Source organism: Cydia fagiglandana, chromosome 1 (assembly GCF_963556715.1).
Source record: "Cydia fagiglandana chromosome 1, ilCydFagi1.1, whole genome shotgun sequence".
Classification (NCBI taxonomy): Eukaryota; Metazoa; Arthropoda; class Insecta; order Lepidoptera; family Tortricidae; genus Cydia; species Cydia fagiglandana.
This window is the reverse complement of record NC_085932.1, coordinates 20801219-20818770: the sequence shown is the minus strand read 5'-3', so window position 1 is coordinate 20818770 and position 17552 is coordinate 20801219. Positions and strand designations below refer to the sequence as shown.

The 17552-nt window shown below is 38.0% G+C and overlaps 1 protein-coding gene across 4 annotated transcripts in view; it reads right to left on the bottom strand.

Annotated features, from left to right (window-relative positions):
- LOC134666949 (LIM domain only protein 7) overlaps window positions 1–17552 on the bottom strand; it is a 207024-nt gene that overhangs the window by 47294 nt on the left and 142178 nt on the right. For all 4 annotated transcript variants that reach the window (XM_063524261.1, XM_063524272.1, XM_063524278.1 and 1 more), the window contains one exon: window positions 16551–16751. In XM_063524261.1, the coding sequence (XP_063380331.1) occupies window positions 16551–16751 (201 nt within the window). The remainder of the gene's footprint in view (window positions 1–16550; window positions 16752–17552) is intronic.

Sequence of the window (17552 nt, the reverse complement as noted above, 5' to 3'; positions counted from 1 at the left end):
ATAACATATTAACATTATAATCTATCTATATATATAAATGCAAGTGTCCTGACTGACTGACTGACTGACTGACTGATTCATCAACGCAGAGCCGAAACTACAAAAGCCAGAAAGTTGAAATATGCACACCAGATTGCATTTATAAAGTGTACAAGAGATAAGAAGCGATTTTGAGAAATTCAACCCCTAAGGGGGTTAAAAAGGGGATGAAAGTTTGTATGGGGTTAAAGTTTTCTTCTAAGCTAGGAATTTGAAACTTCGTAAAAAGATATATTATTAAAATACAAGAAAACTAATTTCAGCGTTTTTGAAAATTCATCCCCTAAGGTGGTGAAAAAGGGGTTGAAAGTTTGTATGGATATCAAAAAAATTTTGAAGTGGTGGACTTGAATCTTTGTATTTAGGGATATTATTAGAAGACAGGAAAAGTAATTTCAGCGTTTTGTAAAATTCATCCCCTAACAGGGTTAAAAAGGGGTTGAAAATTTTAATCCATTACAAATGCTTTGAAACTTCGTAGAAAGGCATAATAGCCGATTACAAAAAAAGTGATTGCAACGTTTTTGGAAATTCAACCCCTAAGGGGGTTAAAAAGGGGATGAAAGTTCGTCTTCGGGTGCAAATTTTATTTTAAGCTAGGAACTTGAAACTTTGTAAAAAAGTATCAAATTTAAATACAAGAAAACTAATTTCAGCGTTTTAGAAAATTCAACCCCTAAGGTGGTGAAAAAGGGGTTGAAAGTTTGTATGGATATCAAACATTTTTTCGAGTGTGGGACTTGAATCTTTGTATTTAGGGATATTATCAGAAGACAGGAAAAGCAATTTCAGCGTTTTGTAAAATTCATCCCCTAACAGGGTTAAAAAGGGGTTGAAAGTTTGAATCCATTACAAATGGTTTTGAAACTACGTAGAAAGGCATAATAACCGATTACAAAAAAAAAGTAATTGCAACGTTCTTGGAAATTCAACCCCTAAGGGGGTTAAAAAGGGGATGAAAGTTCGTCTGCAGATGCAAATTTTATTTGAAGCTAGGAACTTGAAACATTGTAAAAAGGTATTATATTTAAATACAAGAAAACTAATTTCAGCGTTTTTGAAAATTCATCCCTATGGTGGTGAAAACGGGGTTGAAAGTTTGTATGGATATCATGCATTTTTTCGAGCTCGGGATTTGAATCTTTGTATTTGGGGATATTATTAGAAAACAATAAAAGTGATTTCAGCGATTTGTAAAATTCATCCCCTAACAGGGTTAAAATGGGGTTCAAAGTTTGAATCCATTACAAATGCTTTGAAACTTCTTAGAAAGACATAATAGCCGATTACAAAAAAAAGTAATTGCAACGTTTATGGAAATTCAGTCCCTAAGGGGGCTAAAAAGGGGATGAAAATTCGTCTTGGGGTGTAAATTTAATTTTAAGCTAGGAACTTTAACTTTTTGCAAAAAAAGGTAATAAATTAAAAAACATGAAAACTAATTCAAGCATTTTTGAAAATCATCCCCCAAGGTGGTGAGAAAGGGGTTGAAAGTTTGTATGGAGATCAGATATTTTGTGAGTGCGGAATGCGGAACTTGAATCTTTGTATAAGGGCATAGGTAGGTACCTATTATGAGAATACAAGAAAAGTAATTTTAGCAACCAACATCAAAATCCACTTGACTTAAAACTTCATACAACTTGCTAAAAAAGAAAAGTACTTAATTTCCTTAATTTTAACATTGCTTGGATATGAAAATTATAGGTAGGTACTACAGATGTAAAATGTTGAAAATTCCACGCGGACGAAGTCGCGGGAAACAGCTAAGTAGTAAAATAGAAACTAATAAATTAATAAACTGAGTGATATAATGGAATTAATACCGGTATATTTTTCATGCAAATTTACCGGTATTCAATTTCGGTATCGCGGTTGTTTATGTATATTTATGCACTTAATTTAGCTAATGTGATCAATCATTATGCTTACCTAAATACTATTCTATATCAAAGAAATATTGTGAAAGGTATGAGATATTTTGATTTTTAGTTATACCGGTAACGGTCCCTGCTTCTAGCCATGAAACAATTTTAGAAATTCTTGTCAACAATGTAGGATTAGGGTAGGGGAGGGGTAAAAAAGTTAGAAATAGTAGTGTCTTGAGATTTGTGTGAAAAGAATTTCCGACTATCGACGAATTTAAATTTCCATCAGTGTATATTATTCCGGCAGATAAGGATAATTAAAACGGATTAGACTTTGGAGGCGCATCATATTTATCTACTAAGTATATAGAACATAATTGAGCTTAACGGTTAGCGATATGATTGTTTGACCCCTGCAGCCCCATGTAGCTACTACTTCAAATTTATTCAAATTCAAGGACCGACTTAGATGGTGCATGTATTTTAAAGCAAAATGGAATCGACATTTTCATACATACATTCTTCCCAAACGACTGACTAGTGAAGTAGTGTTACTATTAGAAGCATTGGACGGGGCGCCATAAGCCTTCAGTAAGAAGTGCATATACTTGGAAAAATTCGACCTATGCCGCTGTGGCCCGGTGGCCGAATGGCACAGGCACCTGCCGCGATAGCAGAGGACGCTGATTCGACTCCAGCCTGGGGCACTGGAGGCCTTGGTCACTTTTTTTTCTTAGTATGACATTTATTTCAGTTTATGACTAGTCTGTTATAGGAAATATGCCAATGGCCTTGTTTTCGTCATGTCAAAGAAAACCATAGTAGTGCTGACTGTACGAGAAGTGAGCGTGCCAGGAATCGCGTGCGACGGTCTATTTTTTATTTCAACCTGTTATTTTCTGGTCAAACTGCAATCTTAGACCGACTGCTTGAAGAGATAAACGTAAGCAGTTTTAATAAGTAGCCATAAGATAAGTATCTTAGACGGTTAAAAACGGAATGCGTTTCTGGAAAAATGTAGGTACATAGGTATTTGTAAAAGTACAAGAAACGATTTCTGCGATTACAATTATCATAAATGTAATAGTACTTACATTCGTAAATTATAAATCAGTTCGCTTTCATTGCCAATTCAATATATTGAACCGATATGAGATAGTAGTATTTAATCTATTCAACTGTAGTAGGTATCTACAAAAAAGGATTTTTTTAAAGTACTTCAAACTAAATGCAATATTTAATAAATTGAATGCTTGTAATATTTTTAAGTAATTTAACATACAGCATTCTTTACTCGGACCAAACGAGTCGGCAAAACGACTAGTGCAAATAAATACCTAGGGTTAATTTACACAATGTCTTGTTAAGCTAGATTATGTAACTTAAAGTCAACCTTATTTCGTCACACACATGTTTGAAAATTGAATCAACTAAGTCAACCTATTAAATCTGCTCATAGTAATCTTCAGTACATTTTTAAAGCCAATTGCAGGCTGTACGGCGGCTAACACATGGCATAAGTCTCTTGAATTAGGGCCATTTTTTGTTGATTGCTGTTCTGCTGTTTAACGATAGTAATCTTAGTAATGATTGCCAATCGCTGATAACATTTAACGACAGGTTGAAAAACGTTGTAATTTCAATCTGGCAATTTTTTGTGCGTACTAACAGCATTCTGGGAGAATAATGACCAATGCGAATGAAATAATAAAATACTTAAAACATTGTTTGTTCTAATGAGGTCATTAGATAAATAATACCGGGTGGAGCCTGTAACACGAGCAAATAATTAAAACATAGATTGTATTCTTCAAACGGTGACACTTTTGTTCAGCAACTTTTAAAAATTATGAAGTATTTAGTCTCTATTTTTCATACAAAATAAATATTATCTTCAATGGACGCCACCGCCACGCCATATCATTGTGATTGACGTTGCTTGTCACGCCTTAAACATAACAAAATTCGCAATACATTGCGTCTTAGAATAAACTTTAAAGTGTATTAAAAATCAAAGCACAAGTTATTTTTAAAAGTCGCTGAACAAATGTTGGTCAGTATGCGGAGTACAGCCTACAGTTTAATTTTTTGCTCATATTACAGGCCACACCCGGTATAATTAGAAAATTATTTAGACTACATTATGTAGTCTTATTACTTTTGATTACTTCATGCTGTCTTCCTTCACCGAGCATAATAAAATACCTATATAACATTTTATTCTAATACACAGATTACGTTTCATTACTTACGACAGTTACCACGTATCCAGTTTCTCTAGCCAGTCGATAATACTTAATTGCGATACTTAAATGTGTTCTCGTGCTTTCGCGACGAGGCATGTTAATGTGCAATGTGCATGCTCAGATTAAGATACCAAATATAATTTAAAACGAGATAACCTTCACGCATTTCATTTAGTGGCCGGTCGTTCGATTTTGATTTATTTTAAACGGTCAATGTTGACTTCGAGTTTGATATTATCGATTTTAATTATCGAATTACATTTATCTATTAAGGTGGTGGTAATAATAATAATCTTGCTTATGTGTTGTAAAGTTTTCGGTGAAATACTCGGGCGCATCGATTTAGGCAATTTGTGGTTAATAAGTTAATATCAGGCCAAGAATAGTCTGCAGCGGATTTGATAGCCCACACAATGCAACTGGGCTATCAAATTCGCTGCAGACTTTTTTTCCTGTCCGACTCTAGCACATATGACATACCGACAATAATAATTTATTGTAAGACCCTGATATACGTGCCTACAGGTCAAGAAAAAAATTATTCAAATAAGTAGGCAATAAACTCATAGCGCCATTGTTATAAATAGCAGGTAACACGACTAAATTACATTGTTATTTTCCTTTTTAAAATCTTAAACGCCGAAGGAACACATGAACGCCAACATTAAAGCGAGAACGCGAATCCCTACCGGAAGTGTTCGGGCGCCATTGTATCGGCCGAAGCCTTGGGAATGCACCGGCTTCCGGAGCTTACTCCAAAGATTTCAACTCGGTAATTGGGAAACAAACTAAAGGTGAAATGTTGTTTCCGTTTTTGAATATTGGAGATTAAAATTTTGCACAAGGTAAATTCTAAGCGGTGTTTATTTGACTACAGTAATTTTGGTTTTTATTCGATTGCAAAAAAAAAAAAGATGTTACCGGCATAAAAGAACTCTTATGTACGTACTGTAACGGTTCGGGGAGCCCTATAGTGGTATAAAATAAAAGTAATAAAGAAATTTGTATTAACAAGTATATTTACCATTCCGACAAGACATTTAAGGTAATATTATAATAATATAGCTAGCTCAGTCGTAATTTAAATAAATAGGTATTAATTTTAGAGCACAGGGGGTGAGTCTGTGTTTCAATAGGCTGGAAGACCTTGGTAACTAGGGGTAAAAATATTTAAATATTGGGCGCCTTTATAAAATAATAAAAACCGTCTGACCTCCAGTTAGATAAGGAATGAGAAACGAGCCTTGCAGATTCGTGGTGGTGAGCTCAACCACCCCGGTGCCGCAGCCGCCGCCTCCGAACGTCCATGCTAGTTAAGCCGCCAAGGAAGCACCAGCTCAGCGCGGTCTGGAGCACATCCTCGCCCATGCCGACGCCCTTGACTAACTAGGGGACTGAAGGGGTAAACGAAAACCTCTCTTAAATAAACTCTTTCTGAAATACCCTTTCTTGAAAGCCCTGCCTGAAGGCCTGCCTGAAGGCCCTGGAAATAATTTAAAAAACAATAAGTATGTGGCTTTGCCGATTCTCGACGAGAGTTAAAATTCACCAGAACGGTTGAGCAACTTACCCAATGCAGAAAAGAAGCCGGTTTGTAAGTCCGTGCTTTCATGTCGATGCATGGGGCCTTCAGAGGTTATGGTACGGGGAACATAATATTCTCCCTGAAAATAAGTAATAAAACAATAAACACTGAACACGTCTCGAACAATTTGATACGTAGATCAAGAAAAATACTTACGATTAAGCGGTTTAAGCCGCGATTTAAACAATATGGCTCACTGGCCTTTGAAGAAAACGGATCGACATCCTACTCCATCACATCCGAAATAAAAATGACAGCTGACAGATCAAACCACAGAGGCTTCCACTGCTGCGTTTCGTTGAGCGCACGATGTAGATGCAGCTTCCAAACTCATTTCAACCAAAAAAACAAGGTAATAATAATTTCCAAAAAGGAAAGAAGAAAGTTGTAAAATATTTTATAAGATTTTAATTTCTGTAAATTAATAAGAGTAAACATTTTATTGAAGAAAAATCCGATAGCGAGCTACTCACGCCCTCTGTTGATCAATGCAAGTATTAAAACCAGTATTACCAACGCTCACCGCTAGATGGCCTTTATATTAGAAACGAAATATATTAATGCCTATGAGGCTTTAAAAAAATGTTGTTACAGTACATCCCTCCCCGAATAAAATTTTGACGTAGGCAAAATTTTGAGCTGGTCTCCAGCTCCAAACATCCATCCGCAGAATGTAAACAACAGTTACCCACCACAAAATAATAAATTTAATAAAAAAAAAACAACCACCCAAATCGAACCCACGCACTAAACTATACTTACTTTATAAGGACTTGACATTCGCAAGTAAATCTCTAAGCTACATTACTACGAAACGTCGCATCGCATATATTTCTTGGTGACATAACGAACGGCCCAGGCCGCGGGTTGTGCGTCCAAGTGATATAGCGGAAAACGCATATAGCCAAGTGAAATTAAACTAACTAATATCGGTGACTGTACTACAACTAATTTAAATATATACAACGCGCATATCAGGCCGTGACTGTCAGACGTCACAGGTCTGAACTCGGTAATCAGACAATAACACAACAACAACAACGATACATTGACCAGCTGTGTCTGAACGACAGGCAGACGGTAACGTTCGAAACAACACGAGACACAATGAACTCGACTGTACAGGCTCCATTTCAGGCAATGCAAGTCTGTCAGTCTGACACACAAAAATCCGATGTTTGCGGACAACGCTTTAAGGCGTGTACCACAGAACAACCCCCTAACAACAACATTAACGTTCACGCATATGATTTAAGTCATACCGCAAAGCGTTAACAAAGAAGATGGCACTGCTATTAAGAGCTTGACGGTTTAAAATCCGCCAAAACCCGACCAGCCAGTGCCGTTTGGAATGCTGGTTTAAAGCGCCAGCACCCCGGTAAAACACGCGAAGAGACTTTAAATCGTCCTCTTCGCCCACCAAAAACAACCAAACCACGTGCCTGAGTTACGTTTGCTCAGACACGATCGAAAGGTAATAAGTACGCGTGTTCGAAAGGTAACTTTCCCTTCCGGACACTATGTAGATAAACACCTGCACGAAACACATAAAAAAAACTCCTACCGAAACAACAACAAAAAAAACACGCAATCACCGATAAGCAACTATTAACTAAGTCTTTACTCCATAAACGTAACGGTAATAAGGAAAAAACTCGATTTAAGTCGAGATAATAGATAAGGAATAGTAGGTAAATAAAATAACTCCCGGACAAAACCCTACAATAAGATTCAACAATAAAGACAAACCTCAAAGAAATGAACCCGGATATTGTTAAATGCGCACTTTGGACTAAGTTAAACGATTAAAGAACTAAGAGGTCAACCAGTTATTCAAAACTTAAATGGATGTTAAAATTTTTTTTTAGAATCACCCTGTATGCTCTTCACATGTTTAACTTACTGTGTTAAGGTTCCAAAAGTACTACATATTTAATAAGAATATCTTGTGCTACCATTTACAAAACCGCAATTCACTATCATTAAGCTAGTAATAATATATTTAAGGTAAAAACAGCACCAAATATGTAACTGACTGTACTTAATTATTCTCCTACACATCTATAGTAAGTACATAATATCATTTAATTTTAAATTAACCACCTTCCGGAACAAACAGTAATAAATTTAGAACATATAAAAACAGCTGACTGTACATCATTCACGTCAAAAAGAGAAATTCATCTTCAACTATTAAGAATAAAAAGTAGGTATAAATAAGTTTGCGGTACTATTTGAAAGAAAATTTAGGTATAACTTGATTACACTTCACTTCGGTAAAGGAATAAAATAGGTAGGTATGGTCAGCATTTTAATAAATAAACTGAATAATTATATTTGGTAATAAACTCACTAAACAAGGGTAAACAATTCCAACTGACTGTAGTTTTAATACACAAGAAACCTCCTACAACAAAACTTTCTAAATTAATTAATTATTTTTAAACTAATATTTTATCAATTATTTTGCCAACCATACCAATGAGGATAAATGTACACTAAAATAGGTACAGAAATACTTATAACACCTGTTCATAACATTCTACTTGAAATTATTTAACTTACTACCTTCATAACTACAAGATAACACTCTCAAAAGTACAAATAAAATATTTAGCTTTAATTACACAGTACCGCAACACTCTAAAATAAATTGATAAGTAATTGTAAGAATACAAGGATGGCTATTACTTTATAACCTCCATTATACACAACACATGGTACTTAACCACGTTAACTAACAAAGGAAATAATAAAAAGAATAATGGTCTTCCAGCTTGAACACACTAGAGCCACACGTAGGGCTGCCACTGTAACGGTTCGGGGAGCCCTATAGTGGTATAAAATAAAAGTAATAAAGAAATTTGTATTAACAAGTATATTTACCATTCCGACAAGACATTTAAGGTAATATTATAATAATATAGCTAGCTCAGTCGTAATTTAAATAAATAGGTATTAATTTTAGAGCACAGGGGGTGAGTCTGTGTTTCAATAGGCTGGAAGACCTTGGTAACTAGGGGTAAAAATATTTAAATATTGGGCGCCTTTATAAAATAATTATCTTGTCTTCGCCTCCGAGATTTATCATTTACAAGGTATTGTCTAGCTATGCAGCAACCAAACGCACAAGTATTCAGAGTAGAAAGAGAAAACAAAATTGTTTTCTCTTTCTCCCCTCGAATGCTCTCTCCAGGTGCCACACCCGGAAGCAGGTCCATTCTTGTCTGTGCGTGCGCACCGACTGCACAAGTGAAATATAACCTATATTTCTTTTGATAGTGTTTTTTCTTCTTTGTGGAATAAATAAAAATGTCTCGACGTCGTCGTCATGAAGAAACTGGTGAAGAACAATGGGCCCGGCTAATGGAGGATTACGAACGGATGTTTCAAGAGGGTCGAAGACCGAAGCGTCGGCGTATTTTATACTCCAGTTCCAGTAGTGAAGATGAAAATGTGCCACCCGAAGGTTAATATTATGGCCCGTCAGTTCGTCGTTTATTGCTTTTACCGTTGAATTCTTCGGTAAAAGAATAGTACATTTCGATGCTAGTGCGGAAGGTATGTCATTACTTCACGAGTACCGAGATATCTTGCCACGAGCCGCAGGCGAGTGGCAAGACTCGGGACGAGTGAAGAATGACATTTCCGCACGTGTATCGAACGACGTTTTTTAATACAGTTGCGAAAAAATAAGAAAAACATTGTTAATCGTACACTCAACAAAAGTGGTAACAGTGACAGCTCGGTTAGACGTCGTCTTTAAGTATATTATATCTATGGGCGTTTGACAGCTATTCCGTTCCATTCAGTCAACTTATTAAGAACGGAATTTTCAATATTGAATATTAAAAAATAAACGTGTTATAATAATGAAGAGGTAAGTAATTAAATATGAAATATGTAATATTTTCGTATTCTTACATTAACGGTAGGTTTTTATGCTGATTACGACGTTTAAAGGAAACTAATATTAACACTCATCAATAAGTAGTCGTGAATTGGAACAAGTATAAATTTAAAAAAATTGGAAAAGTAAAAAGCACTAGTTCGAGATAACCAACTTTCCGCACGCTAAACAGCTACGTAAAGTAGCACTTTTTGAGCAACTGTATTAAAAATGATATTTTTTCATATTTACAAATCCCGTTGTATTCTTCGGGGTAAAAATTGCCTATACTATAGGTACACACCTATGCGAATGATTATTCAGTTGCGTTTTACGGGCCACTATTTGGAATATTCGACTTATTACCGTTGAATTCTTCGGTATATAGAAAAGTGTTGGCACTATACATATTTTAACCCCGTTGTATTCTTCGGGTTATGACTTTCGAAAGATATTGGAACAGGCTTTATGCCTTTATTTTGTAGTATGCTCTTAGTGTGTTTTGCGTTATTACGCTTGGTATTTGCCGAGAGCCATAAAGGTACAGTTTTATAATTGTATCAATTTTTTACGTTCGTAAATTGTTACAGAACATCTAAGCCCTACAAAAGTGGATCCTGAGGTTTTAGAAGAAACTAATCCTGTAGTTCTTCCCGACACTGAAGAAGTCACGGATAATTATGACCCAGATTTATTGAAAGCTCTCGGCGAAACGGAAACCGAGCAAGGTGAATTTGGAGTGGACCTGCAACCCGACATTGCCAGTCGTTTCCAACAGATTTTGGCAAACGGCTTAAAAAAGGAAGCGCGAGAGGAGTTAGTGAAAAAATATTTGTTTCCGAGCAATGTTCCTCTGGCCAAAGCTCCTACACTGAACCCGGAGGTAGCAGCTATGCTTGTGGAGATTTGCCGCCTTCGTGACAAGCGATTATATGGTAAACAGGATCAGCTTGGGAGAGCTCTTTCGGCTGTCGGGAAGGCACTCACATGTTTATTAAAGAAGAACCCCGACATTGCTGAGGTGATATCTACTTTGAATGATGCCGGCAAATTAATTGCTGATTCTCATTATGCGGAAACCGACACCCGTAGATCAGTGATTATCCCTCTTGTTGATAAATCTCTTATTGAATCCTTCAAGGACAGGAAAAGAGATAGTTTCTTGTTCGGTGACAAATTGGGCGACTTAGTAAACACTTCAAAGGGCATAAAGAAGACAAGTCAATTTATACAAGCATCAACATCTGCAAACGCAGGGTTAAACTCGACAGGCCCACCGCCGTATCGACCGCGGCAACAGCGAGCCAAGCAATACTACCCGCGTCGTGTCGGTGGGCCGCCGACAACCTACCTTCCGCACCAGCTCGCGAATCGCCGGCGCGAACCACCCATGCGAGCGCCCGGTCGACGTTATCCCCCGCCGCCTCCGCCACCTCCGCCACCGCGCACTCGACGTCACCCGCCGCAGACGCATCGTTCAACCTATCGGGATCATCGGGAGTATCGGGACCGCAATTATTAGACTTACAGTCTCAGGTACACGCAGGTCGTTTGCGACATTATTTACCGGAATGGCGTTTGCTTACAAATGATAATTTTATTTTACGCGCTGTTTCGGGATATAAGATCCCATTTATCACCGAACCAAAACAAGCTTTAAAGGATTATCCAAAAAGAGTTTTTTCCAAAAATGAGTTAATTGCAATTAAACAGGAGTTGACACATTTGATTGAAATTGGGGCAATTAAAAAATGCCTTCCTTCTACTGGACAGTTTATTTCGGATGTCTTCCTGGTACCGAAAAGTGATGGCAGTATGCGCTTTATACTAAATCTCAAAAAGTTAAACAAATTTGTAAATACAGATCACTTTAAGATGGAAGACATTCGAACTGCAACAAGATTAATTTCAAAGGGATGTTTTATGGCTACAATTGATCTTAAGGAAGCTTATTTATTAGTACCAATTCATGAGTCTCACCAAAAATATCTACGTTTTTTTGTCGAGGGTTCACTATTTGAGTTTAATGCTTTACCTTTCGGTTTGTCTGCGGCTCCATATATTTTTACCAAAATATTGCAGCCAGTAATGGGTCACTTAAGGGCTCTAGGTTATAAGTCTGTACGATACCTAGACGATCTGTGTTTATTTGGAGATACTGAAGAGATGTGTATAAAAAACGTCAATCATACAATTGAGTACTTAACTCGTCTTGGATTTGTAATTAATTATAAAAAAAGTAAGCTTATACCTTCCACTTCATGTAGGTTTCTTGGTTTTGTCCTTAATTCAAAAACAATGACCTTGGAATTACCTGATTGTAAACGTCAGAGTCTGTTGAAACGCATAAATAATATGCTGCTTACAAAAAGTATACGAATTCGGGATTTTGCGCGTTTTCTTGGTTCGCTTACTGCCGCGTGTCCCGCTATTGCTTACGGCTGGTTATACACCAAGTCTCTTGAACGGGTTAAGTATTTGGCACTATTAAAGAGTAATGACAATTACGATTCATTTATGCCTGTCCCAGATACTTTGATAGATGATTTAAATTGGTGGAAGAGAAATATATTATCGTCGGTAAATCCTATAAAGCACTACAAGTACAGATTGGAAATTTTCACGGACGCCTCAACCACTGGCTGGGGTTCTGCATGTAATGGTGAAAAGACAGGAGGTCTTTGGACCCCGTCAGAGAGTTATAAGCACATTAATTACTTAGAACTCTTAGCAGTATATTTTGGATTAAAATCTTTTGCTGGAGACTTAAGTTATTGCGAAATTCTTTTACGCGTGGATAACACCACCGCTATATCGTATGTCAATCGCATGGGGGGTATCCAATATCCTCATTTAAATTCGGTAGCTAGCATGATTTGGAAATGGTGTGAAAAAAGAAATATACATATATTCGCATCATATATAAAGTCATCATTAAATGTGGAGGCTGATAGTGAATCCCGAAAAATTAACGTCGATACGGAGTGGGAATTAGGAGCGTATGCTTTTGCAAAGGTTGTAGAAACCTTTGGTCAGCCGGAGATTGATCTTTTTGCGTCAAGGATAAATGCGAAGTGTCATTTATATGTGTCTTGGAAAAGAGATCCTTTTGCTTACAATATTGATGCTTTTACGATAGAGTGGAGTTCATATTTCTTTTATGCCTTTCCGCCATTTTCCTTAATATTGAAGGTTCTAAATAAAATTGTAACTGATCAAGCGACGGGCATCGTGATTGTACCGCAATGGCCGTCCCAACCTTGGTATCCCTTATTTAAGGCCTTATCTGTAGGTGATATATTGATATTGACTCCTAATAAAAGTCTTCTTTCTTCATCTTTCAGACAAACACACCCGCTTCATCGCCAGCTTTCCCTGGCTGTGAGTGTGTTATCCGGGAAGCCTTCACCAGGCAGGGAATATCATTAGAATCTGCAAATATTATGCTCGCTTCCTTGGCGCAAAATACAAAGTCTCAGTATTCTTCTAGTTTACGGCAATGGTGGTCGTACTGCGAAACTCATAATCATCTTCCCTATGATATAAATGTGTCCTTTCTATTAAATTTTTTAACAGAATGTTTTAAGTCTGGAGCCTCTTATGGAACGCTCAATAATCATAGGTCAGCTATTTCTTTGATTTCTCCTCATAGTGTTGGTCAAGATGAAAAGGTTAAGAGGTTCTTTAAAGGAATATTTAAATTGAAACCTGTGTTCCCGCGTTATAATGTTACTTGGAACCCATGTGTGGTGTTAGATTACTTACAAACCATTGATAATGATACTAACGATTTAGAACAATTAACTAAAAAGTTAGTTATGTTACTAGCTCTAGCGTCTGGACAAAGGACCCAAACACTTTCATTAATTCGAATAACAAATATTAAATCGTACAATGATCGAATAATAATCACAGTTTCAGATTTGATTAAAACTTCTGGTATTGGCCGTGCTCAACCTGTTTTTAATCTGCCTTTTTTCAATCAAAATTTAAACATCTGTCCACCGACGGTGTTAAAGAAATACTTGTTATTTACGTCGTCTCTTAGACTTGATAATGAAGATCGTTTATTCTTAACTCATAAAAAACCACACAGAGCTGCTTCATCCGAGACTATAGGTCGATGGATCAAGCAGACTCTTCATGCTAGTGGCGTCGACACTTCCATATTCGGAGCTCATAGCACGCGGCATGCTTCAACTTCTGCCGCTGCGCGTAATGGTGTAAGTGTCGACGTCATAAGAAGATCTGCTGGTTGGTCTGGCCAATCAGCCGTGTTTGCAAATTTTTATGACAGACCAATTGTTGATTCAAACACAAATTTGTTACCAGAATAATCATTATGTGATATTTAGTTTAAATAAAACATGATTACATTATTGTTTATACGTTATATTACTGATGAATGTGTCCTATTTTATTGATTATACCTATAGTACTCCTCACAACATTGAAAATCTGAACATCTACCTTGTAAATGATAAATCTCGGAGGCGAAGACAAGATAATTAGATGATCAAACGAACTTACCTGAAGTGAAGTTCGATCTTAATTATCTTGTCTTCGCCGAGGAGATTTAAGGGCCCTCCCGCCGCTTATTTACATTTGGTTTGAATGTTTATTTTTTCCCCCTGAAGTTCAATGTTGCTGGTCCTAAATAGTTTCGTCTCTGAAAACAATGAACCTGCTTCCGGGTGTGGCACCTGGAGAGAGCATTCGAGGGGAGAAAGAGAAAACAATTTTGTTTTCTCTTTCTACTCTGAATACTTGTGCGTTTGGTTGCTGCATAGCTAGACAACTACCTTGTAAATGATAAATCTCCTCGGCGAAGACAAGATAATTAAGATCGAACTTCACTTCAGGTAAGTTCGTTTGATCATCTAATAAAAACCGTCTGACCTCCAGTTAGATAAGGAATGAGAAACGAGCCTTGCAGATTCGTGGTGGTGAGCTCAACCACCCCGGTGCCGCAGCCGCCGCCTCCGAACGTCCATGCTAGTTAAGCCGCCAAGGAAGCACCAGCTCAGCGCGGTCTGGAGCACATCCTCGCCCATGCCGACGCCCTTGACTAACTAGGGGACTGAAGGGGTAAACGAAAACCTCTCTTAAATAAACTCTTTCTGAAATACCCTTTCTTGAAAGCCCTGCCTGAAGGCCTGCCTGAAGGCCCTGGAAATAATTTAAAAAACAATAAGTATGTGGCTTTGCCGATTCTCGACGAGAGTTAAAATTCACCAGAACGGTTGAGCAACTTACCCAATGCAGAAAAGAAGCCGGTTTGTAAGTCCGTGCTTTCATGTCGATGCATGGGGCCTTCAGAGGTTATGGTACGGGGAACATAATATTCTCCCTGAAAATAAGTAATAAAACAATAAACACTGAACACGTCTCGAACAATTTGATACGTAGATCAAGAAAAATACTTACGATTAAGCGGTTTAAGCCGCGATTTAAACAATATGGCTCACTGGCCTTTGAAGAAAACGGATCGACATCCTACTCCATCACATCCGAAATAAAAATGACAGCTGACAGATCAAACCACAGAGGCTTCCACTGCTGCGTTTCGTTGAGCGCACGATGTAGATGCAGCTTCCAAACTCATTTCAACCAAAAAAACAAGGTAATAATAATTTCCAAAAAGGAAAGAAGAAAGTTGTAAAATATTTTATAAGATTTTAATTTCTGTAAATTAATAAGAGTAAACATTTTATTGAAGAAAAATCCGATAGCGAGCTACTCACGCCCTCTGTTGATCAATGCAAGTATTAAAACCAGTATTACCAACGCTCACCGCTAGATGGCCTTTATATTAGAAACGAAATATATTAATGCCTATGAGGCTTTAAAAAAATGTTGTTACAGTACATATAAATACTTCAAGCTACTATGTGGTAAGAAAGCTTTCTTAACTGGTCTCGATTCGCCAAAATCTAACGTAAACTACTATCCCACAAGTTTTTCCATAACCGTCTCGTTTATGAACAACACAAAATATCTCTTATCTTCAATTAGCCTCGTTCTGCACTTTCTTTCACAGAACGTTCAATTAAGGTCAGTGAAAAAATTAACCGGAAGTTAGAAGGGCTAATGATGCGCGGTTGGCATTACTGGAGATATATTGGAGTTACACAGGTTAGACATGGTCGGAAAGGGTAATGACCATTACTGTCTTAGAGATTAATTGATACGACTAAATGTCATAAAGGTCGCAGGTACGATATCTTGATGTCTCTTGCCAGTTAGTTGCCTTTTGATGGGGAATAGTTTTAAAGAAATAAACAATAGTGGAACTGATTACTACAAACAATAGCAAGAGAAGAGAGTTAGGTAGCAGTCCCACATTGTCCTTCCTTAATTGGGACATTCAAAACGTTAGGTAGTGGAGGAACACCTTACGATTGCCCAAAAGAAGGATTCCTTAAGGCAACACAAAGGTCATCTTTGATACACGCCAATAAACATCTTCAGGACATTTATATTTATTTGTTTAATCTTTATAGCACAAAATAAAAACTTATCGTATCAAAGGCGGCGGGCGCGACCCGCACGAACTGCAGCGGGTTCGTGGCAGGCTTCTACACTTGTATCGTACTTACTGACTGCCACTCCTCCTGGCGCTCCACCCGCGCGGGCTGTGTCCACTTGGCGAGCTCGGCCCGCCGCAGCTGCTCGCAAGCGCGGCTGCCCAGGTCGGCAGGCGCGACCCGCACGAACTGCAGCGGGTTCGTGGCAGGCTTCTACACTTGTATCGTACTTACTGACTGCCACTCCTCCTGGCGCTCCACCCGCGCGGACTCTGTCCGCTTGGCTAGCTCGGCCCGCCGCAGCTGCTCGCGGGCGCGGCTGCCCAGGTCAGCGGGCGCGACCCGCACGAACTGCAGCGGGTTCGTGGCAGGTTTCTACACTTGTATCGTACTTACTGACTGCCACTCCTCCTGGCGCTCCACCCGCGCGGGCTCTGTCCGCTTGGCTAGCTCGGCCCGCCGCAGCTGCTCGCGGGCGCGGCTGCCCAGGTCGGCGGGCGCGACCCGCACGAACTGCAGCGGGTTCGTCGCCGGCTTCCCCGGCAACACCGCTGCTGTGTGCGGCCGTGTTGTGAGGAAGTCAGCGCTGTCTGTTGTCTGGAACAATACAACACATATCAGTTAGTTTTAGGTTTTAAACGTCACTACATACTTAAAATAGATACGTCGTAAATGAGACTAGGTGACGAGTTTCCTTTCATAAATTGAAATAGATGTCATAGACGAAAGAAAATGTGACCAAGACGCTGGTTTAATTCCACCAGCCCTAGGAATTGGAGTCCTTTCGTTGGTCACTTTTTCTTTCGTATATGACATCAATTTTAGATTATCATTCTTATAAATAGTAGTTGTTCTACTTATAATAAATATAATAATACAAATCAAAAATATAATGATTGAAAGTTTAGTAAATAATGGTATTATTTATAATTATGCAGTTAATTAAATCAAGCACTAAGTTCGTACGTAAAATTTTGACACGGTCTTAAATCCAGGTAAAGATTTAATTGCAGCATCAGGCTGTGAATCACAGTCTGTGATTTCTAGCTGATTAACTAATGATCGAGACAATAATTACTGCCTCTTCCAAATGAAATGCTTCACGGTAGATTTTATTTAAAACTTTGTTGGCCCTTAGTTATTGTGGCCTAGTGCTGCATCTTTTATCACATCTATGCCTCATTTTCGTCTCACTACGCCTGCAGCAACAAATAATTTTATGTTTTAATTGGGAATAACAACACTTTGTTGTAACATGTAGGTAGATTATATATATCTACCTAAGTACATGTCGAGTTCTTTTCCGGCCAAGATATAAAATTTGCTTATGGGCGAAACTGATTACGATTTCATGCAACGAGTATGTCTCATGTATCTTCGATCAACTTTCTATGGAAT